This window comes from Lipotes vexillifer, unplaced genomic scaffold (genome assembly GCF_000442215.2).
Source record: "Lipotes vexillifer unplaced genomic scaffold, Lipotes_vexillifer_v1.1 scaffold58, whole genome shotgun sequence".
Lineage (NCBI taxonomy): Eukaryota > Metazoa > Chordata > Mammalia > Artiodactyla > Lipotidae > Lipotes > Lipotes vexillifer.
In genome coordinates, this window is record NW_006781997.1 from 2,762,763 (window position 1) to 2,786,332 (window position 23,570).

A 23,570-nucleotide genomic window follows, 5' to 3' on the forward strand; every position below is an offset into this window, starting at 1 on the left:
AGATAGATACCTCTGATTTTATTTGTTACTTACTGGAGGATTTGCCAACCAATTCCCTTCACCATTACTGGAAGCCAGAAGTCCCTTCATTTTTAAAAAAATATTAGAAAGAATCCTTCATGTTGTTAAACATTTTCTTACAACATGGCTGCATACTATAAGATCTTCTAAATGGGCCAGAATTTTTAAACTTTCTCTTATTGTTAGATAGCCAAGCTCTTTTCACTTTTACATTATAATACCCTAATGTACAAGTCATTTATTTATACTTGGAAATATAAGTGTTTATACTTGGTAATAGAATTAAATTATTTCTTCAGGATAAATTTCTGGAAAATGGAATTATTAAATTAGTGATTCTGAATATTATTAATATTTTTGATATATTTTGGCAAACACCCCTGCAGAATGGTTGTACCAGTTGTCAGTGTTACCTATGAAAATGAGGTTGCTTATTTCCCTTCAAGTCACATAACTTTAAATTTGTTATGAGTTATTTTTTTTACTTAAAGGATTATTTGGTTTTTACAAAGCAAAAAATTATTCCTGACTATACTTTTTAATAAACTGTCTCCACATACTGTACTTAGATTTGCAAGCGTCACAGTTGTAATATGGTTACATAATCAAAACAATAGAATAAATAGGAACTTTAGTTCATTTAGTTTAATTATTAGGCTTTTTTTTTTCAGTGCTAAGAATACATAGAAAATTTTTAAATTTCACTTTAGGGAACTAATTCTAAGGTATTTTAGAATAAGTTTTATATGTATTCCCTCTCTTTTTAAAATTGCATTATTGAGATATAATTCACATACCATACAATTCACCCATTTAAAGTGTACAGTTCAAAGGTTTTTAGTATATTCACAGAGCTGTGCAGCCATCACTGCCACTGATATCCCTTCGTTTTAAATAATAAATTGAGAATACTAGATAGAGTCCTGGCAAGGTCAGTGAGTAAAGAGTTTGTGGAACAGAGAGAAGAAAGATTCTGCAACAAGGGGAGCTGGACTTTCTCCTCTCCATTTCCTAACTCTGCTCAGGATGTTAGCTATAATTATATAAATAACACTTTTTGGGCAATTTTGTGCGTGTCAAACTGTGGAAAGCTAAACATAGTGAGGAAAGTTTCCTATGCCAATGTCAAAGTAAAGTTTAGACAGTATTCTTTTGATAGAGATGAAAGGTGCTAATAAAAATAACGTGACAACCAAAATGAAAAATAAACACTGTAAACTTCTGGTATTAGATGAAGCCTGTACTATTTCTCTTATGCCAGCAGTACTACAGCCAAAAAGAGCTCTGTAAAAAATAATGGTTCTTTACATTTTGAGGTCAGTTGGTTGATGAGATTGGATAATGACTAGGTATTACATGATTTGAAGAAATTATTAATGTTCTTTGGTGCCATATGATATTGTGGTTATATAGGAAAACGTCCTTGGAGATGAATACTGAAATATTTCATGACTAGATATCTATAATTTCATTAAAATAATTCCTCAATGGATAAAGAAAATGTGGCACATATATACAATGGAATATTACTCAGCCATAAAAAGAAATGAAATTGAGTTATTTGTAGTGAGGTGGATGGACCTAGAGACTGTCATACCGAGTGAAGTAAGTCAGAAAGAGAAAAGCAAATACCATATGCTAACACACATGTATGGAATCTAAAAAAAAAAATGGTTCTGAAGAACCTAGGTGCAGGACAGAAATAAAGATGCAGAGGTAGAGAATGGACTTGAGGACACGGGGAGGGAGAAGGGTAAGCTGGGACGAAGTGAGAGAGTGGCATTGACATATATACACTACCAGATGTAAAACAGAGAGCTGGTGGGAAGCAGCCGCATAGCACGGGGAGATCAGCTCGGTGCTTTGTATCCACCTAGAGGAGTGGGATAGGGAGGGTGGGAGGGATACGCAAGAGGGAGGAGATATGGGGATATATGTATACGTATAGCTGATTCACTTTGTTGTACAGCAGAAACTAACACAGTGTTGTTAAAGCAATTATATTCCAATAAAGATGTTAAAAAAATAATAATGATAATTCCTCAAAAGAATACTAATGTGCTTACATATAGGTATGTAGATGAAGCAAATATGGCAATATAAATATTACTAGTTATTAAATCTAAGTGGTGGGTATATGGGTAAATCTAGGTGTTTACTGAACTTTTGCTTTACTTTGTCTATGTATTTGAAGTTTTTTATTAAAAATAAAGTTTATAAAAGTGGATCTGTGAATATTCTAAATGTGAAACAAGAATATGGTCTTAACAGTGTTTAGTCTGCTATTTATGTAAAAAGGGATGGATATTTATTCATATTTGTTAGCATAGGCAAAAAAATTTATCTTTGAAAAGTGATTCAAGAGACAATAATGATTCTCTGTAGGAAGAGGGAATAGGAAAAGAGAAGATGAGGTAGAAATTGGAACTAAAACTTTACTTTTTTAATGCTTTTTAATATTTTGAAATATATCTAATGAAAACATACATTATAGGAGAATATGGCCCTAAATTACCATTAAGGACTGGATCCTAAAAAAAATAGAAAAATAATATTTCATGCCCAAAAGACTTTTCAGATTTTGGTAAAGCATTAGGCTTGTGTGCATCTAGTAACTATTGTTGACCTGGACATTTAGAGTTCATTTTGGGAACATTAAAAAACTGAACTTGCTTTATTTTGTTGCAAGATTTCAGCATCATTTTTCTTGTTATCTCTATAACAAGAGATATTTGCACTGGGGAGTTTTTTTTTTTTTAAACTGTATTATGAGTCAGTCTTTTATATATATTATTTTCTTCTTTTTTAAAACACTATCTTGTTTCAAATAATGAATACTGATTGGTCGTATCTCAGTTTTCACTGCTAATAAATTCCTTTTGCTCTCCTAGACTCAGGTAGTTGGCTTATTTTCATGGCCCTACCATATTTAGCAGCATAAAAAGTGGCATGATATAGTATGTGTAAAGAGTTAGAGCTCACATTCTAGAAGTAGACCTAGCATGGAACCCCACCCCATTCCTGCCATTTAACTGAAGACCTTAGGGAAGTCACCTAACCTTGCTAAATCTCAGTTTCCTTTGTTAAATAGTAAGGTAATATTACCTATGCAGTTGTTGAGAAGATTAATTGAATTATATAAACAACCTCCTACCTGTCATGCTCTCATTTAAAAGAGGCACCCATTGCCTATTTTTAAAGTGTGAATTACCAATAAGTCTGTGAAGGACTGTTATTTTTGACATTTGTTATTACATTGCTTCATTATTTATAGGTAATTCTAACAAGAATGAAATTTAAACTATTTCCCTTGCAAACAAGACCTTATATGAAAGTAAGTTTAGGACTTCCCTGGTGGTCCAGTGGTTAAGAATCTACCTGCCAATGCAGGAGACAGGGGTTTGAGCCCTGGTCTGGGAGGATCCCACATGCCGGGGGGCAGCTAAGCCCATGCGCCACAACTACTGAAGCCCACGCACTCTGTGTCCTGCATGCCGCAACTGCTGAGCCCGTGCTCCACAACAAGAGAAACCACCACAATGAGAAGCCTGCGCACCCCTATGAAGAGTAGCCCCCGCTTGCAGAAACCAGAGAAAGCCCACGCACAGCAACGAAGACACAGCAAAGCCAAAAAAAAAAAAAGCTTAATTAAATTTAAAATTCAGGTTAATTTCAAGAAATTATTGGGCTTCCCTGGTGGCGCAGTGCTTGAGAGTCCGCCTGCCGTTGCAGGAGACGCGGGTTCGTGCCCCGTTTCGGGAAGATCCCACATGCCGCGGAGCGGCTGGGCCCGTGAGCCATGGCCGCTGAACCTGCGCGTCCGGAGCCTGTGCTCTGCAAATGGGAGAGGCCACAACAGTGAGAGGCCCGCATAACGCAAGAAAAAAAGAAAAAAATAAAAATAAAAATTAAAAAAAAAAAAAAAAGAAATTATTTACAACAATGTCTACTCAAACTTGCCAAGTAAAATACATTTTTGAGTTACCAACTCTTTACCCTTTAGAATTAAGCTTTAAACTTCCTATTGGGTTTAACCCATTGGTTCACAGTTGATTGGATCAGCAGCTCTGGAAATCATAATGTCCTTTACAAACATTACATATTTACTATAGTAAAGTAGTAAAGCATAATGATCAAGTTTGAGCCTAAGAAAGATTTCTGTGATAGTCTTTTGGAAATCATTCTAAAATGGATGTTTTGTAAGTCCTCTTTCAGCAAGGGATAATTTATGAGAATAATCTTTAATAATTTGCTATGTATATGGATATTTATAAGTATGTGAATTTTTTAAATGATGATTCATTAAAGACTCATAGTGGTTTATTTAGCCACCTTGAAGAAAGGATATACTGTACCTGTCCGGAACAAATTAAGATTTCTTACCTTTGGCTAGGATGGGGAGAAGGGGAGGGACGTCCCTGGGCAGGATTTTCATACTCTTCCTGATTAATATGTCATCAGTCTGTGCAGCTGTCTCTTACTACTAGGATTTTTTTTAATTAATTTATTTATTTTTGGCTGCCTTGGGTCTTCGTTGCTGCACACGGGCTTTCTCTAGTTGCGTTGAGTGTGGGCTACTCTTCATTGACGTGCGCGGGCCTCCCACTGTGGTGGCTTCTCTTGTTGCGGAGCACAGGCTCTAGGAGTGTGGGCTTCAGTAGTTGTGGCATGCGGGCTCAGTAGTTGTGGCACACGGGCTTAGTTGCTCCACGGCATGTGGGATCTTCCCAGACCGGGGATTGAACCAAATCTGTGTGCCCTGTATTGGCAGGCAGATTCTTAACCACTGTGCCACTAGGGAAGTCCCTAGGAATATTTTTTGAATTACCTTTTTCTAGAGGACTTGCAAGAACATGTAAGAGCTTTCTTAAAGTGCTGCATATTTGGTAGCTTTACAGCAATTAAATTGCTTTAAGGAAGTTGGCTGTTAATGGTAGCAATTTGTTACATTTTTAAAACTTGGGAATGCCTCACTTTGTTTCCTTATTACTTGAGTTATAATTTCTACCTCTAAGTGAACATTTGGTTAATTTATTTTTATTGAGCAGATATCTCTAAAATTGAAGAGAAAAAAACCAAAACCAGATTTCTTTTGGTTAGCTAAATGTCAGTTGCTTAATGCGAAAGATAAAAATACTTTTCTGGACTAAACTCTTTATATTTTCAAAGGACTTTCATGTGTATTATCCCATTTGATCCAGCTAAAATAGTAGGAGGTGGGTGGCATAGGTGTTACTTTGTTTTAAAGATCAGGAGATGGATGCCTTAGAGAGTTTAAAGGACTTGCCCAAGGTCACACCTAAAAATTCTCTAAATGCATAAATAATCTTTAAAGTTTATGCAGCCTGTTCTCTGATTTACCTGTAGCCTCTCTGTTGTCTTTTTGGATAAAATATTCTCCATTATTGCTTAAATGCAACTTTTTTTCTCCTCCATTAATGGGGAAATATTGATGAAACTATTAAATCTCTACAGGGAAGAAATAAATCAGTAAATTTGCAGTAGAATCAAAAATAAATACTGAGAGAAATTAACTTTAGAATACTTAAATATTCAACAGCTATACTTAGCTAAGCTATTGAACAGGTGCGCCTAATACAGTTTTTTAAAAAGTGTTACATGACTTGAGAAACAAAATACTTATAGTTAAAAATGTAAATTTTATGCTTACTTACATACAATAATACTTTGATTTTCACTGTTGCGTCTAACTTTTAAAAGAAGAAGTTATTGCCCAGATTTTCAGGATTTTTAAAGCATAATCTTGGATGAGGGGAGAACACTTTGTAAATCGGACACAGAACCCCGAACATATATAGGGAAAAAATTGGAAATTTTTACCAAATAAAAATTAATATAGCCGCAAAAAATGGCTAAAATCGAATGAAAAACAGCAACTTGGGAAAAAATTGGCAAAACACATGATGGTTAAAAGGCAAGTTTTCTTAATGTATAAAAAGCTCTTTCTAAAAGCATTAGTATGAATATGGATGGTTAATATGGCATAATGATAGTATTTAAAAATTAGAAGAGATCTACCTGTTTATCAGTAAAGGATTGGCTTAGTGACATGTGATTATCCATTTTATGGAATATTATTATGCAGCTGTTAAAAATGATTATCCTAGAAAGTGTCTGTGATGAGCTGCTAATTGAGACAGGTACCTTACAAAAGTACTATATATAATGTAATATCTTTTATTGGAAAGAACAAATCCTTGAGATATATATCTGTATAGATATATATCTGTATGCTTGTATGCATATGGGTGGAAAACATTGGTTAACTAGGATTTACAGGTGAGAGACATTACAAGGGCGTAGGGATTCAATATTTGGCTGTTTCTCAGTTCATCTTTACATTGTTTCATTTATAACAATGTGTATACATTACTTATATAATTTTTTTAATTTATAAAAAGTAATAGAATTGGGAGAGACAGTAACACCAATACATAAATGAGACAGTTTCATAAACATGTACTTCTCAGAAAAAGATGCACATTGGCCATTGAACATCAGAAGCTCATAAATAAATACAAATTAAAATAGCATTAGGATGTTATTTTTCACCTAGCAAACTCACCAAGTTTTAAAAATTTGATAAATACCCAGAGTTAGTAGCTAGAATGTTCTCATGCACACTCGGTTTCTGTTTGCACACAAACTCGTTAGAAGGTAACTGGGTGGTGTTTATTAAATTTTAAATACATACTTTATGGCCTGGAAATTCAACTTGTAGGATTTTATCCTAGAGACCTACTCATGAATGTGCAACATTGTTTGTAATAGCAAAACTTGAGAACAGAGACAAATGATTGAATAAGTCACGGTACACCCACACACTGAAATACTGTGCAGCTATAATGCAGTAGAGCACCAAGGTACTTAACTCTTTCATGAAACACAGTATATGGTAATATGTATAGCATACTTCCATTTGTATTTTTAAAAGTTCTGTCTAGTGACCATGTACTAGGAAATTTCAGAAGAGAAAAAAAATATTAGGATCTAGAGTATGAGAAGAAAAAGATTTCTTCAAACTGAAAATTTCCTCAAGTTGAATAAATTGATGTTTATAAAAAAACTAAAAAAGGAAAATTAAGATGATCAAATTTGACTTTGTCCTTGTAATTATAAATGATAGTTATTATAGCAAAATCTAAAAGAGAGAACTCATGCTTTTCTTTATCATGCCTGTTACTGTGTCAGTCTTTTGCATCTTCTTAAGTAGCATCAATACCCACCCAGCTGCTAAAGCCAAAAAAACTAGAAATCATCCTTGATTCCGTTCTTCCCTCATCCCCAAATCCGGTTCTTCCTCCAGACATAGCCTGAATCCCTCCATGTCTGTCCATCTCCACAGTTAGCACCTAGTCCAGGCCACCCTAGATACCTGCCTGCTTGCTTCCTTCCAGGTCTTGCTCTCACATAGTCTTACCACAGTGTCCAGAGTGAGCTTTAATAAAGCAAATCAGATTTTATCACCTCCTATTTAAAACCCTAGAGTGAGTTCTCATTGCACTTAGAATAAATCAAATGCTTGCTCTGGCCTACCAGTCCTGTGTGATCTGCCCCTTTATCAGCTCTCCAGTGTCCCTGTCACTACAGCCACACAGCCAGCCTCTGTTTTCACACTTTTCAGAGTCATGACCCCTTAGGGCACTTGCAGGAACCATTCCCAGGTCCTCACTGACAGTTTCATTTTTATCTTGCTTGTCTCAGCCTGAAACTCTCCTCTTTAACATGATCTTCCCAACAAACCCATCTAAAGAAGCTGCCCGTCAGACTCTGTCACATCAGCCTGTTTTATTCTCTTCTTAGGGCTTAACATTACATGATAATTGTGCCATTTTTCACATTGACATCCTACTATTAACTGAAGTAGGTTATCTTAAATTCCAAGAAAGTACATTTTCCTCAAGGACCCAAGAGAGCATTTTCATTTTGAATGGGGGAGGGGGGGAATAGCCCATAAACATTGTTACTGTTCTTAAACTGGCATTCATGGAACAAGAAGACACTCATCAGAGCTGTAAGATTTATTTTGCACCAGGACTAGCCCCAATCCATAAAACCCTGGAATCCTCCTACTAGTTCATTGCTTTATTTCACAACAGCTCATTTCAGACCAGATCTTTCTGGAAAGTCTGGTCTTACCTTAGTCTAGTATGGTTTGTCCTAAGCCTAGCCTCTCCCCTTTCATTCCAGATTCCTCTGGAGATTCTTCTCATAATACCACCAAACTCTATCCTAAGTGGGTTAAGAACAGCAGTGTTCGGGGCCTAATAATTACATAAAATTCTCTGAGCCAGCAAGTTTGTACTGAACCTTAAATGAAATATAAAGCCCAACCTCCATTAGCAGAGGGTAAAGAAGGAAGCGTTTTTTTCTCTCTTCCTTTTCCTTACAGGTAAAATGAGAGTGGTTATTATTTTCTAATTTCAAAATACTATTTTGATGTTTTCATTTTAGCATTTTATAATGTTTTCTAACAAAGTTACCAAAAGCTACATTTTTATGTCAGCACTCATTTATCTGATTATTTCCTTAAAGGTAAAATAAGTATGATTGTATGGTCTCAAGGTACTATACTCATGTATTCACTTTGGCATTTTACAGAGCTAACACACATTAAATAAAGATTTTTAAAAGTTAGTTATGTTTGTCAGTGCTCATATTTTGAATATTCTACTAGGAAATAGGTAGTTTTACTATCAAAGTTCCACCAACCATTTTGCTTAGTATTTTGAAACATTTTTCAAATGTTCATATCAGCATTAGGAGGCTGCCAAAAGTTCAGACCATGTAAACTACCCATTTTGATTATTCTCACTTTGTGAAAGTTGTTAGGGGGTTAGTTACATTTTTTTTAGTATTTTTTCCTATAATATAAAGAATCTTAATTACTGAAAATATATAAACATGTAAGTTAAAGGTAAATAATTGAAAGTGTCTATACATGTAAAATATTTTAACTGTAAGTAGTAAACCTTAGACTACTTTCTGAATTTTATAGAAAAAAAATGAGTTACAGTAATATTAGAAATGGATTGGTTGCTGAAATATATAAATGCATCAGTCATCAACTTATGGCATTTACTATGTGAATATCTATTTTAAGGGGCAGTGGTGGTAAAAGAAACAATTGTATCTCCACCTTTAGGTCTTATTCTCAGGTTAGAGAGATGAATTTCAGCATGTGGAAAGATAAATAACAGAGAAGACATCACAAGGCAGCACATAGCTAATTATACACAGATGATCCTTTAGCACTGACTATATTTTATATAAGGATGTCAGTGAGAGCCAAAACAGAACAGTCATTGATTTCATCATAGTAGCTCAATGTTCTGTTGAGGACACCTGTCTTTTTTTTTTTTTTTAACATCTTTATTGGAGTATAATTGCTTTACAATGGTATGTTAGTTTCTGCTTTATAACAAAGTGAATCAGTTATACTTATACATATGCTCCCATATCTCTTCCCTCTTGCGTCTCCCTCCCTCCCACCCTCCTTATCCCACCCCTCTAGGTGGTCACAAACCACCTAGCTGATCTCCCTGTGTTATGCGGCTGCTTCCCACTAGCTATCTCTTTTACGTTTGGTAGAGGACACCTGTCTTTATTGTTGAGTTTTCCTCAACAATTTATTCTTCCTCCTTATTCTTTATTCGCGATTGTCCTCTTTATTCTTGTGTCATGATTCTTCCTAATCTTTATGTTTTTAAAACTTTAGTTGCCACACTGTTTCATAACACAGGTTTCCACAGTCTCAGAAGCATACATTGTAGGCAGAAGGCAGAAAAATGAGAATGCAATAGCTTGGTAGCTTTATTCTCCAGCATCTGTTCAGAGTAATCCCTGAATCTGTTTGTTCTTCCCACAAGCTATGCACACATTTTTGTTTGCATGATCCTTATGTAAAAGTTCAAAACTAATGCTACCATTTCAAATGATAAGGTCGTTTAACCATCTAGTTTCTTTTGGCTGATTAGATTTCCATTAGATGATAAGAGAAATATCTAAATTTACATAACGCAGCTTTAAAGAATGCCCTAGTTATTAGCCCTGATTACCTGTATATCATCTATTTTCTTGAACTTTCTGATGCTGATTCATCATTGGGAATTTGAATAGCATTTAGCTACATTTTCCCACTACAGTTTCCTTAATTTAGCATTTATTTTACTGATCTTGCCTTAAAAACAATTTATTGCCCACCCTGAAGTATAATGGTAACTAATTTATTAATCATTAGGGAATGTCTAATGCCCTAGACTTTGGGATTACACAGGTGCATAAAGCAGAATCTGGGTCCCTGAGGATCTTAGAATTTAGTAGGAAGGAGGAATCCTGGCCATTCTGGTTGTGGAAAGAGACTATTGTATATCACTTGGAAAATTAAAAGCCTGGGATCGGTACTGATTTCATTTATCTTGATCTGTAGATGAGCCATAGACCCATAGAATGAAAGGCAGAAAAAGAGATGAATAAGCATAGCCAAATCTGACTGTAGTCTTGGATCTTAAGTAATGTTTTGGAATGATGTTATGTGTTAAATTCTTACAATAGTGGAATAATTGTAACTAAAAGGAAGGGAAGTTCTGGCAAACTATTATTAGTGAATGACCATTTGGAAGATGGACTATACTATGCTTCTGTTCCCTCCTGAGGTTTATTCGAAAAGTGGATATAGATCCTTGTCTGTAACTTCCACCTCTCCAGTTTTAAAGGACTTATTGTGATTTCAACAAATGGATTTGAGCTATCCCAGGAGTTCTAGAGGCTACCAAATGTGGTGGGATACAATAGGCCCACTTTGTAAAGAGAAATAACTGTAAATAGTGGGCATTTATGCCTCCAATACACATTCCGAAATCCATCCTCATTATCGGTTTAGACAATTCAACTAGCATCTTCCAGCTGGAATCAATGTAAGCATTTTTATTAAGAAATAACTTAGCTTTATAAAAGGTACAGACATACCACTAAGTTGTTTACAGTAGAAAAACAAGACTTAAAAATAAAAAATAAATTAGCTTCAGTGTCCATCAGTAGGGGTATGTTTAAGTAAATTAGAATATATCCATTCAGTCAGATACTGTGCACTCAACACTCAACAACAACGATGATGTACATTGATTGACATGGGAAATGTCCGTGAAAAATGTAATGTATATTTAAAACAACAGGTAGAATATGATTTTTTTTAAGTGCGGTAAAGTAAATGTATGTGCATGCCCACACATCCTAAGGGCACTGAAATGCTTTCTCATCAGTACTGCCTTTTGGTGGTGTTCTCTGACGTAATGATAGGATATCCCAGTTTGCCCAATAACTGGGCAGAAACTACATTAAACTTATTTTCAGTCTGTTGAAAGTGGTTTGGTTAGCAAGGAGGTCTTACCCAAAGGGCAGCTGGAAAACAGAATTTTAGCATCTTTGAATCTTAGGAGAAGGTTAGTTATGGAATTAGAGAGGACTTATCATCTCAGTCTTTGTAGCCCCCAGCCTATCCTCCAATCCAAGGTAGTCAAATACAAGGACAGCAGTATTGACTGTGAGAATAAACTAAAAAAATAAATATTCAGTTTTGATTGTCTAAAATAAATACCTACAAAGTGGGACAAGATATGGATAATTTAAAAAAATTATTTGGGCCCTTGCTTAAAAAACTTAAGTATGAAAATTCTTTGGAGATATAAACCACATGCTGGTGTTCAGAAGCAGTAAGTATTGGATTATGAATTAATTCAGTCAAGTGGCTACCCTTTATTAGCCAGCTTTCCCTGATAGGATAGCCCTCAGGAGACTAGTACTCCCCAGTCAAAATTTCTGTGCATGAGCTACAGTAGAATCTTGACTAGTCTTAGAATGCCAGTCCCTGGAATTGTTAGTCAAAGTCTTAATGAGGTCTTAGACTACAAACTTGAAAGATTGGCACTGTGCAAGCCTTTGCAGGAAGGAAGCATTTGTAGTAAGTGAAGCTGAAATTGCTTAATCTCAAAATCAGTTAGCTTTGGGAATACATTTAAATGAAACAATCATCATGAACTTTCTAATTATTTTTTTCCTAATCTATGCTAAAATCCAAAAGGAATATTATTGGATTATCTGCTCTTTTGAATTAAATATCCCTGTGTGCCCCATCATTTGCAAACATAAGTAAAGCTTTACAATGCTATATAGAATATGGGAAATTTTTTTCTTCCCAAACTTCTTAACTCCGTAGCCACAAGGAATAAGCTGTATTTTGGACTATGAACTTAAAAGGAGTTTGTTTACTGATCAGCTAATCAGAAATTATTCAGACAAGAGTCCTCAAGAAATTTCTTTATTGGTCCATTTCCCATTTTGCAGAGAAGAGCAAGCAGCAAGGAAGAGTAAATTGAAAGTCTATAGCTAATCAAGACTTTTGAACTATTTAATGTTTTGCTTACATATTCATCTGGCAATTTTTTAGAATTGTTTAAGTTCTGTAAATTCTTTATTTGTTGCATTTGATTATATTAAGTAAATAAATGTCTTTGTTAATATTCCAAATTGTATCTGGGGAGTAACTATAGCATATAACTTCAGGTACCTAGATTTAAGATTATTTTGAAGGCGTATACCATCAATCCAGAGCAATCCTCCAGCTACTTGATTCATTACAAGCTCTGGCAAAAGAGCAGCTCTCCCACAGGATTCAAACGTGTGTAGAATAACATCATTAGTACTGTACTTCCTTCCTCTGGAGCTATTAACCATTCCCAGGAGAGAGAAGAGAAAACACGTAACACCCATTGCTTATCAGAGTTATGAGTTCAGTAAATAATTATACCTTCTTGCTTTTGAGTGCAGTAGAATGAGGAAGTATATATATTACGGCTGCTACTAAACCATATTCAAATTACAGTCGCTAGAGCAACAACACAGTAATCCACACTTTCAAAAGAATCACAGCAACTCAATTTTTTTTTTTTTTTTTTTTCCGTACACGGGCCTCTCACTGTTGTGGCCTCTCCTGTTGCAGAGCACAGGCTCCGGATGCACAGGATCAGTCCCGTTGCGGAGCACAGGCTCCGGGTGCGCAGGCTTGGCGGCCATGGCTCATGGGCCCAGCCGCTCCGCTGCATGTGGGATCCTCCCGGACCGGGGCACGAACCCACGTCCCCTACATCGGCAGGCGGACTCTCAACCACTGTGCCACCAGGGAAGCCCGCAACTCAATTTTTTAAAAGACATGTTTCTAATTGCAATTGCCATAATCAGTTATTTTCTGATGTGATGTTTTACCTTCAAAGAATTATATTACCTTTGTAGAATAGTGAAATTTTAAATTAAATTAAAAGTTGAGACACATGTTTTAAATAATACTCCAATTTAAAATGGAAGAACTGGAGATTGGAGGAAACGAAATAAATAAAATTGGAATGATAGCAAAGTTTGAAGTTCTATTCCAGGATTCTTTGAACCAAACACTTGACAGCTCCCCAGTCATGTTAATTGCCTTTTTGTGTCTGTATATATTTCCATATGCTGAGTCATCATTTTGGCTTAAAATGCAGTCATTATAACAATATTGGCAATATTTAAATGTTCTTCCCTTTCATGCCTGCCTTATGGAACATACAGTTTCTGAACACAAACTGTTATTTTGTCTTTAAAAGATTTTTCTAAAATATTATTAGTGCTTGTAAAATAAAGATAGATAGAGAACATGATTGCCTTTGAAGTACTATGATAGCAGAACTAAAGTTAAAGACATTTAAAATCCCCTATTCTCTCAAATTAAATTCATTTTGAGCCAGAGGTCTAGAAAGCTTAGCCTTTGGTATCATGGGATGCCCAGGGCACCCTGACTCCCAGACCAAGGGAGCAGAATCTTTCTTGACTCATTTCCCTTTATCACAGACTCACCATATTCATATCAAATGCCCACTGTCCATATATATTATTTTATATATGCTGTATTTAAAATGGATACACTGCTGCAATTAAAATGGATAACCAACAAGAACCTACTGTATAGCACAGGGAACTCTGCTCAATATTATGTAACAATCTAAATGGGAAAAGAATTTGAAAAACAATAGATGCATGTATATGTATAACTGAATCACTTTGCTGTACACCTGAAACTAACACAACATTGTTAGTCAACTATACTGCAATATAAAATAGAAAGTTTTAAAAAAATAAAAATACCAAAAAAAAGAAATTAGAGCCATATAAATATATAGATTTTTCAGTAGACTCATAGAATTTAGAGACAAAAAAGATCTTAGAAATTGTTCTGTGAGTGACCAAAACTTGGTTCTGACTCACTACACATTTGCTGTGCAAGTAGGCAGCCACTTCCCCGACACACAGGTATTTCAGCTGTGATGGCCCATGGCATGTGCCTCATGCTTTCCAGGCCAATCTCCATGTCTTTGCAGCTTTGCCTAAGAAAAGGCAAATGACCTTATTTAATATCTAGATATAATGCTGCGCTATCTGATTTCTTGAAACCCTTCCCTGATTTACATTTAAGAGCCAGTGTAACCATTGATCTTATAATTTTACTGAAACATTAATTTTGTAGATTGAAAGAATGGCAACCAGAGCTATACTTTCATATAAATATATATGTATTCGAAACCCAGCTTCCTTTCTGTTCACATGATATATCCTTTGCTAGTGCTTTTAATATTTTGCTCCCTATATAATTAGTGATACAGTGCTGTTTTCCTTCTGATATGAATGTGTGCAAAGACAAAGAGATTATATATATATATATATAAACCTTTTTAAATCTTTTTTTAACATATTGAAAAATTTTCAGTATATCTCTGATTTTTTCTTGATTAACCACATTAATAGCAGAGAACAAATGCCTGCATACAAAAGTAATTTGAATTTTATTTAGTACATATACAGCTTAAGTTTCACATCTGAGTGTGCTGCCACAGCCTCTAACACCCTGAACTTGAAAAGAACCAGTCCCTGAAGCTCTGGAAACTGGGCTGGGCTCCTTGGCATGCCATCCTCTTCCTTCTCCAGGGTGAGGTCATCATTCCCTCTTGCCCTGATATTGTGGCTTTTGTAGTTTCTCTGGATCATAGAAATTTGGAGTTTTGCTAAATAGGTTTATTGACTTTGGTCAGTGATAGAACGGTTGGAATAAAAAAATAACATGTCATGACAGCAAATTAGTGACCAATTACTGTATGCATTTGCCATGTGTTAATAAAAGTTGAAAGTAGCTGTTCATCCTATTTGGGTGATTGGATATTCCTTTTATCTAAGCCAACGATGAAAATAAAAACTGACTCTCAGTCCCAGAAGTTAATAAATGTAAGGCATTTTCTAAAATAAATGAATATGTGGTTTTCAGGTCTCTGTCTTTTATTTCTGTTTATTTTTTATTAGGTTTACTATAAATCTGTGTTTGGGAGCAAAATCTAGATTTTACTCCAAAAAGTAACAGGGAATAAGAGGGTGGCAGCCTACGGTGTCAGATACCAGATTGTCACCATTGTTTTCCTTTTCATCAGCATCCTCAGCATGCCTGTGGCAGAAGCAGTGACAAAACTGGAAGGGTTTACCCAGGGTTGTGAATGTGTAAAATGAAAAACAAAGGGGATAGGAAACCTAGGGGACACCAAGAGCAGTATGTCAATGGGGCCAACTTAGAAAGAGAGGAAAGTGAGAAATCCACAAGCCTGCAAGGTTTGGCTTCAGCTTAACCTTGCAGCCTTCTCTCCTGCCACCTTCCCTTCCCTCCACTCACCAGTCTCAGGAGCTACCTCAAGTTCCTGGCTAGCCCTTCTGCTGTGTGTCTCTCTGTGTCCAGATTCTCCTTCTCTCCATTCTTCACTCACTACTTCAAGAATCTACTCAGGACTCGCCTCGAAGAAGCCTTCTGTGATCCCTTCCATGTTGGATTGCATGTCCTGGCCCTAGGTGCTCAGAACACTTCACACATTTAACTTGGCACTTACTTTATGTGATTGGAATTATTTACACTTAGGTCTTTCTTTCCCATTACGCTATAAGGTCCTTAAGAGTGATTTATTCATTATAAGGATCCTTGTAACCCAGTGCCCTGCATAGTCCCTGGCAAAGTGTAGGCATGCAGTAAATGTGAGTCTGAATGAAAACCAAAATGTGGGTTTTCAGTTTTCTGGAAGAGAATTTATTGGTCAGGAGAATCATTGACTTTATTTGAATTATCACCTGTGTTTGACATTTTAAATAGCTCTCCAGACATAAACTGTACCCAAGGGTATGACCATGTCTCAAGAGCCACTTTATGTGTATTTGTGTCAGTGTATGTTTAGGACTAACTCTTTTTAAAAAGCATTTCACTAAGATGAGCCACAAGGCAATACTTTTTTAAGCTTATTCCTTTGACCTCTTTCAGATTTGAATTACATAATTTTGTAGAAGTTCTTGAGCATAGATTAAATAGGTCATGGAATACATGAGTGCCTTAGAAAATAGGTAAAATTGTGTGAAGGGAAACATAAGAAAGGAAGTCTAGTAAATGGGGAGGAAGTTTAAAGCAGGGTGGAATGAGTATATAACTAACGAATCTTTGAAATATATCCAAGAAAAATGTTGTATATAATGTGAATGTCTATAAAAGTCTCTGGACTCTCAGACTGAAATTAATTAAAATGTTGAAAGGCTTAATATGGGATATGGAGCATGATGGGGTGTTTTGGTCTGATTTTGTTTTATATTCTACTTGGAATGGGTGTATATCTCTTTATGGCACCTGCACCTTCTAAAATATTTGTTCATCAACAGCAAGCACATAACAACTTCTTTCTGACTTAAGTCAAAAGTAATTTTCAATTTGAAGATAGGAATCAAAGCCTGAAACCAGTAGCCAAAGAAAGCAACACTGGATATTTTAAAATATACAGAGCAAACTGTTAACTGAGGTGTCATTATTCAAAAGCTGTCTCTTTCACTTCTACTTAGAGCTGCAAAAAATGGAATCATTCTGACCCATAACTCTTCACTTTCTTCTGCTCTTTAGTGGGATTGGAAGGAATTGGCCCTGGGCCTCAGGAGGCAGCAGTATTTTGGCAGAATTTGGAACTCTGCATTTGGAGTTTATACACTTGAGCTACTTATCAGGAAACCCCATCTTTGCTGATAAGGTGAGATTCTCCAATATACCTTGCACTGCAAAAAAGTACTTGTTGGAAACAATATCCCTCTCTGGGGAGATTTAGTAATACGGAATGTGGAAAAGAACCACCAATTTTAATGTAGCCCTTTATGAAGTTTTGTTACATGCAGCATTTCATTTAACCAGGCTGTAAACCATTCTTTTCACGGCACCATTCTAACTCAGTGCAAGAGGGCCTCGCTTACATGTCTGATTCTCTACACCTCAAGCAAGTAACTTTACGTCTCTGAAGTTTTTCCCTTATCTAAAACTATAGTGTTTTGTGGACTATGTGAACCGTATACATGAAAGACTTTTTAAACTCAAAGTGTTTTACAGATGCAAAGTAGCAATTGAATCAGTTTCTAATTTTCAAGAAACACACCCATCACCCCACCACTCTGCCCTTAGCTTTCACCCCACTTGTCAGCTCCCCTTTACAGCAGAATTCTTTGGAAGAGTTGTCTGTGTTTGTTATCTTCTCTTCTTGACTCCCACTCCCTTGAATGCTCTCCCGCCAGGCTTTTCTCCCAGCCACACCAGTGAGGGCTGTGTTGCCAGATCCAGTAGTCATTCTCACCTCTCCCTCTCCCTCCCTTTTCCTCCCCCTCCCCCTCTCCCCTCCCCCCATTGAAAGCCACTAGTTTGTTCTCTGTACCTGAGTCTATTTCCTTTTTGTTATATTTACGAGTTTATTGTATTTTTTTGGATTCCACATATAAGTGATATCATAGAGTATTTGTCTTTCTCTCTCTGACCTATTTCACTTAGCATAATGCCCTCCATAATACCTTTTCCTCTTACCTGTCTGGCTCCTTCTCAGTCTTCTTGGTCCTGAGTTCCTTTCCCTTCTCTTTCCTCACTCTCTTGCTAGGAGCATTTTGACTAACAAGTCCACATCTTGAGACCTGAGCTGTGGTCAGTGAGTCCTGTTGACCAGCTGAGGTCTGTGCCCTCCATCAAGTTCTCTGTCACCCGGTGGTGGGGCTGCTGTGGCTCATGTCCTGTAGCAGTTCCGTCTCCCTCCCCCTCTCCCTCTCCCTCCCCCTCTCCCTCTCAGCATTGGCACACTTGATCACTTCCTTCTCCACGGGCATTCTCTGCCCCTGGCTTGCCTCCGTCTTTGCCAGGTGCTCCTTCTCAGTCTCCTATATTGGATCTTCTTTATCACATCAACCTCTAAACATTGGAAAACCCCAGGACTCAAACCGGGGCCTCTTCTTTTTACATTCACTCTCTCCATTATTTCATCCAATTTCATGACTTTACATACTGTCTGTAAGCTGTTAACTCCACATTTGTAATTCCAATTCCAACCTGTCCCCTGAACTCCAGGCTCTATAGCTAAGTACCTATTCAACATTTCCACTGAAAGGTCTGTCAGACAACTCCCACTTAAAATGTCTCAGACTCAGCCCCTACACTGGCTTTTACTCTCGTCTTCATTTTCTGGGTAAAGACGCCTCAGTTTACCCAATGGCTCAGACCAGAAATCTTGAGGTCATCCTGGTTCCTCTCTTTTTGGTAAACCTCAGATCCAATCCATCAAGAAATCCTTTGTATCCTGTTACCTGTGCTGCTACCCTAGTCCAGGGATCCATCATCTCTTACCTGGACTGTGCAGTAGCCATCTGACTACCACTTCCTCCCTTGCCCCCTCAGTCACACTGATCCTGTAAAAACACAAGTTTTCAATGGCTTTGCGTCACACTCAGAATAAGATGAGCCCACATTATGGTCTGTGAGGCCTGCAAGATGTGGGCCCTGGCCACCTCTAGGCTCTCCGACATTCTCCCCTTTGCTTCCTCACCTCCACCCTTGGTGGTCTTGCCAAACCCACTCTTTTCTCAGGACTTTTTTGTACTTGCTCTTCCTTCTGCCCACGTGCTCTTTCTCCATTGCTCTGCATGACTTACTCCTTCATTCCTTTAAATTTCTGCTGAAACCCTCTCCCAGTAGCCTCCCCAGACCACCCTGACTAACAGAGTACAGCCTCACCACCTCACATCACTCTGTCCCATTACTCCTTTGTATTTTTTTCATAGCATTTATTACCACCTGATATATTTATTTGTTTGTTAGCTGTCTCACTCCACTGGATGCAAATTCCAAAATGGTAATGACTTTGTTTATCCACTGATACATCCTAGTTTCTTCCATGGTGTCTGGCATATGGTAGACTATATTCACTTACAGTTATTATTTTTGTAAGCTGGTAGCAACTCTCTTTGCTCTAATTCTGCATCATTTAAATCAACGGTTTTTTTTTTCTAACATGGAAAAATGTAATCAAGAAAGAGAGAAGAATGGCACCAAACTTGTTTTTCATATTTTCATAGTAACATTCCATTTTCTATCATAGGTAATGAATATTCGAACCGTACTGAACAACCTGGAAAAACCACAAGGCCTTTATCCTAACTATCTGAATCCCAGTAGTGGACAATGGGCTCAATGTAAGTCAAAAGTTAAGCATTGTTGATACAGATGAACTTATTTGCAAAGCAGAAGTAGAGACACAGGCGTAGAGGATGGAAGTATGGATACCAGGGGTGGGGGGTGGATGGTGGTGTGATGAACTGGGAGATTGGGATTGACAGATATACACTACTATGTATAAAATAGATAACTAATGAGAACCTACTGTATAGCACAGGGAACTCTACTCAGTGCTCTGTGATGACCTAAATGAGAAGCAAATCCAAAAGAGAGGGGATATAGGGACTTCCCCGGTAGTTCAGTGGTAAAGAATCCGCCTTCCAATGCAGGGGACCCAGCTTCAATCTCTGGTAGGGGAACTAAGATCCCACATGGCGCGGGGCAACTAAGCCCATGCGCCGCAACTACTGAGTTCGTGCGCCTCAACTATAGAGCCCAAGTGCTGCAAACTACAGAGCCCACACACTCTGGAGCCCCTGCGCCACAACTAGAGAGAGAAAACCCGCATGCCACAACTAGAGAGAAGGCTGCACACCACAACTGGAGAGAAGCCTGCGTGCCGTAAGGAAAAATCCTGATGCCTCAACAAAGATCCCATGTGCCGCAACTAAGATGCAACTCGGCCAAAAAAATATAAATAATTAATTAAATTAAATTAAATTAAATGAAAAAGAGGGGATACATATATATGTATAGCTGATTCACTTTGCTGTACAACAGAAACTAACAAGATTGTAAAGCAACTATACTTCAGTAATTAATAATTTAAAAAAAGTTAAGCATTGTTTTAGCTCTTTATGATACCCAGCACTGTTCTAGTAACAGAGAGAAGGAACACCAAGAAAAGCACAAATCTTGTTGGAGAATCTTTAGAAAAGGGGAAAGGGACCATGGTTCCTTTAATAAATAGGCTTCTGTCATAAGACAGACTGTAAATGTTACCAGGGGAACTAGATTGTTCATTTTTCATGCATAACTGTGAGCATGATGATCTGTAAGCACATTTAAAGCTGGTAATCGGAAAGGGAATATCTGGTCAGGGTACTGTGGGGATGCTAGCCTATAATAAACTGGTTATACAGATAAGAAAATTGTTCCTTTGTGCTAATGACTAGCAGGGTTTACCCAGATTAGCTAGAGTATTCTATTTCATAACATTTTCTCTTTCTGTTTGGCTACAGGATGGGAGAGCAGACTGAGTCTTTAAGGGTTGAGAAATTGTAAGAGCAAACAGGGTACTTTAGTCAATTTTAAGCCAGCAGATAAAGGTTTCCTGCCAGGAGAGCCAACTTCACCATAGAAGAAAGTATTGTGCTAGAAGCCCTCACTTCAGATTCTTAGGGACTTTAACCAGGCATATAAAGATTCAGAGTAGCTGAACGAAATGTTCTCAAGCTGATTTGGAAAAACAGTGGTAGATTAAGCAGCACCTGAGAGCAAATGAAAAATCCTAAGTGAGATGTCTAGCTGTGCCGCAGGTGTTGGCGACGTCTTGAAATTTTACTCTAATTTGAGTTTTTTTCTTTATATTTAAATATGATATTCCTAGATGATTATGCCTCATTGTTACTTTAGAAGTATTTTTCTTAAAGAATAATGTAGTAGAAAACATGTACTAAAATGTATGTTTGTGTTAATAATGTCTATGGAAGGCCCTAGCATTGAGACCACAACACCATAGTCAAGGTTGCCACTTAACCTAAGTGTGGTCTGCAGATCACTAGATGTCCCTGAAATCTCTCAGGGGATCTACACAATCAAAGCTTATTATATTTTTATAATAACACTAAGACTTTCTGCCTTTTTTACTGTGCTGACAGTTGCAGTTACATTGCAAAAGCAATGGTGGGCAAAACTGCTGAAGCCATAGTGATAGCCATGGCAGAAACACCAGATAGTACTAACACCAGGCATACCTCAGAAACATTGTGGGTTCAGTTCCAGGCCACTGCAATAAATCAAATATCACAATAAAGCTAGTCACACATTCTTTTTTATTTCCTAGTGCATATAAAATTTATGTTTAGGGGGCTTCCCTGGTGGCGCAGTGGTTGAGAGTCTGCCTCCCGATGCAGGGGATGCGGGTTCGTGCCCCAGTCCGGGAAGATTCCACATGCCGCGGAGCTGCTGGGCCCGTGAGCCATGGCCGCTGAGCCTGCGCGTCTGGAGCCTGTGCTCCGCAACGGAAGAGGCCACAACAGTGAGAGGCCCACATACCAGTAAAAAACAACAACAACAAAAGAATGTTATTTTTACACTATACTGTAGTCCATTAAGTATGCAGTAGTATTATGTCTAAAAACACTGTATATACTTTAATGTAAAAATACTTTATTGCTAAAAAATGCTAGCCATCTTCTGAGCCTTCAGTAAGTCATAGTAATGTCAAAGATCACTGATCACAGACCATAAAAATATAATAGTAATGAAAAAGAAATATTGTGAAAATTTTCAAACAGAGACACAAAGTGAGCAAATGGTGTTGGGAAAATGATGCTGATAGACTTGCTCAATGCAGGGTTGTCACAAACTTTCAATTTTTATAAAACGAAGTGTCTGCTCTGCAAAGGGCAATAAAGCAAAGGGCAATAAAATGAGATATACCTGTGGTCATATCCTTCACTGCAGATAACAAATAAAAAGATGCCAGTTTCACTCACGAATGCTCTTAATGAAGCAAAAAATTTACTGATTCTAGTAAATCTCAATCATTGAGTACACATCATTGTAATATTCTGTATGATTAAATGGAAAGGACGCTTAAGGTGTTTCTGCTGCATGATGAAAAATAGTGGTTGCCTCATAGAAAAGCACTCGTGTGATTGAGTTGCAAGCTGAACTAGCCACATGTTGTTTCACAAGTCACCATTTTTACTTGAAAGAACTACTGAAGACAAACTGGTTATTCAGACTTGGGTAATTGATAGACGTGGTCGCAAAAGTGAGCACGTTGCTTCAAGCAAAACTAACAGTATCTGTGCCAAAGGTAAAACTTGAGCTTCTAAATGAAAATTAGAATTTTTTTTTTTTTAAATTAGAATTTTGAAAAGCTTGCACATTGCCACCATAACCTTAATGTCTTTCACCAACACTAAAAGACTGTTCTGCTGAGATTGGTGATGATATTAACAAATATGGTTTTTCAATGTTGTATAATCAAATGTGTCAACATCTGGAAGATGTTCATAATTCAGTGAACCAGTATTTTCCAAATGACCAATGCATGCTGCTATAAAATCATGTGTGAGAAAAAGTGCATTCAAAGTGCAAGATGGCCCAATGGATTTTAATGTAATAGTACAAAAATTAATTGATGTGGTTTCTAACTCCACATTGCAACTGTTAAAAAACTTTGACCACCTGTCAAGTTTTGTTGTAGTACCAAAGAAAAATTACCCACAATTATCTGAAAAGACTATCAAAATACTCTTTGCTTTCCAACTGTATAAATGTGTGAGGCTGAATTTTCTTCATATATTTCAGCCAGAACAACATACAGCAGCAGATTGAATGTAGAGCAGATATGAAAATCCAATTGTCTTCTAGTACAGCAGACATTAAAGAGATTTGCAAAAATGTAAAATGGTATCAGTCTTCCCACTAATTATTTTTGTTTTGTAAAATGTAACATATTCTTATGAAAAATCTATCTTAATATAATGGGTATATTATTACTTTAAATTAATTAATAAAATATTTAAAATTCTGTTTTAATTTCCAATATGGTAAATATTGATAGATATTACATAAACAAGTTCTTTAGGGTGTTTATTCGTTTTTGAGAGTGTTAAAGGGTGCTGAGGCTAAGAAGTGTGAGGGCCACTCTAGTATTTGGGATAAAATAGAACCTGAGTAGCTTTCTGAGTTCAAGATAACTAGATACGATTCTCTGAAAGGACAAGCGTTTTTAAAGTTCTCCTTCTCACAAAAGATTTCAAAAGTTGAAGAAAAGTCTCTA

General features: G+C 36.8%; 1 protein-coding gene across 1 annotated transcript in view; it reads left to right on the top strand.

Moving 5' to 3' along the window:
• The window catches only part of MAN1A1 (mannosidase alpha class 1A member 1), a 174,081-nt gene that overhangs the window by 121,597 nt on the left and 28,914 nt on the right, over window positions 1–23,570 (top strand). The window contains exons 5-6 of the mRNA XM_007454935.1: window positions 17,039–17,162; window positions 19,536–19,629. Coding sequence (XP_007454997.1) covers window positions 17,039–17,162; window positions 19,536–19,629 — 218 coding nt within the window. The remainder of the gene's footprint in view (window positions 1–17,038; window positions 17,163–19,535; window positions 19,630–23,570) is intronic.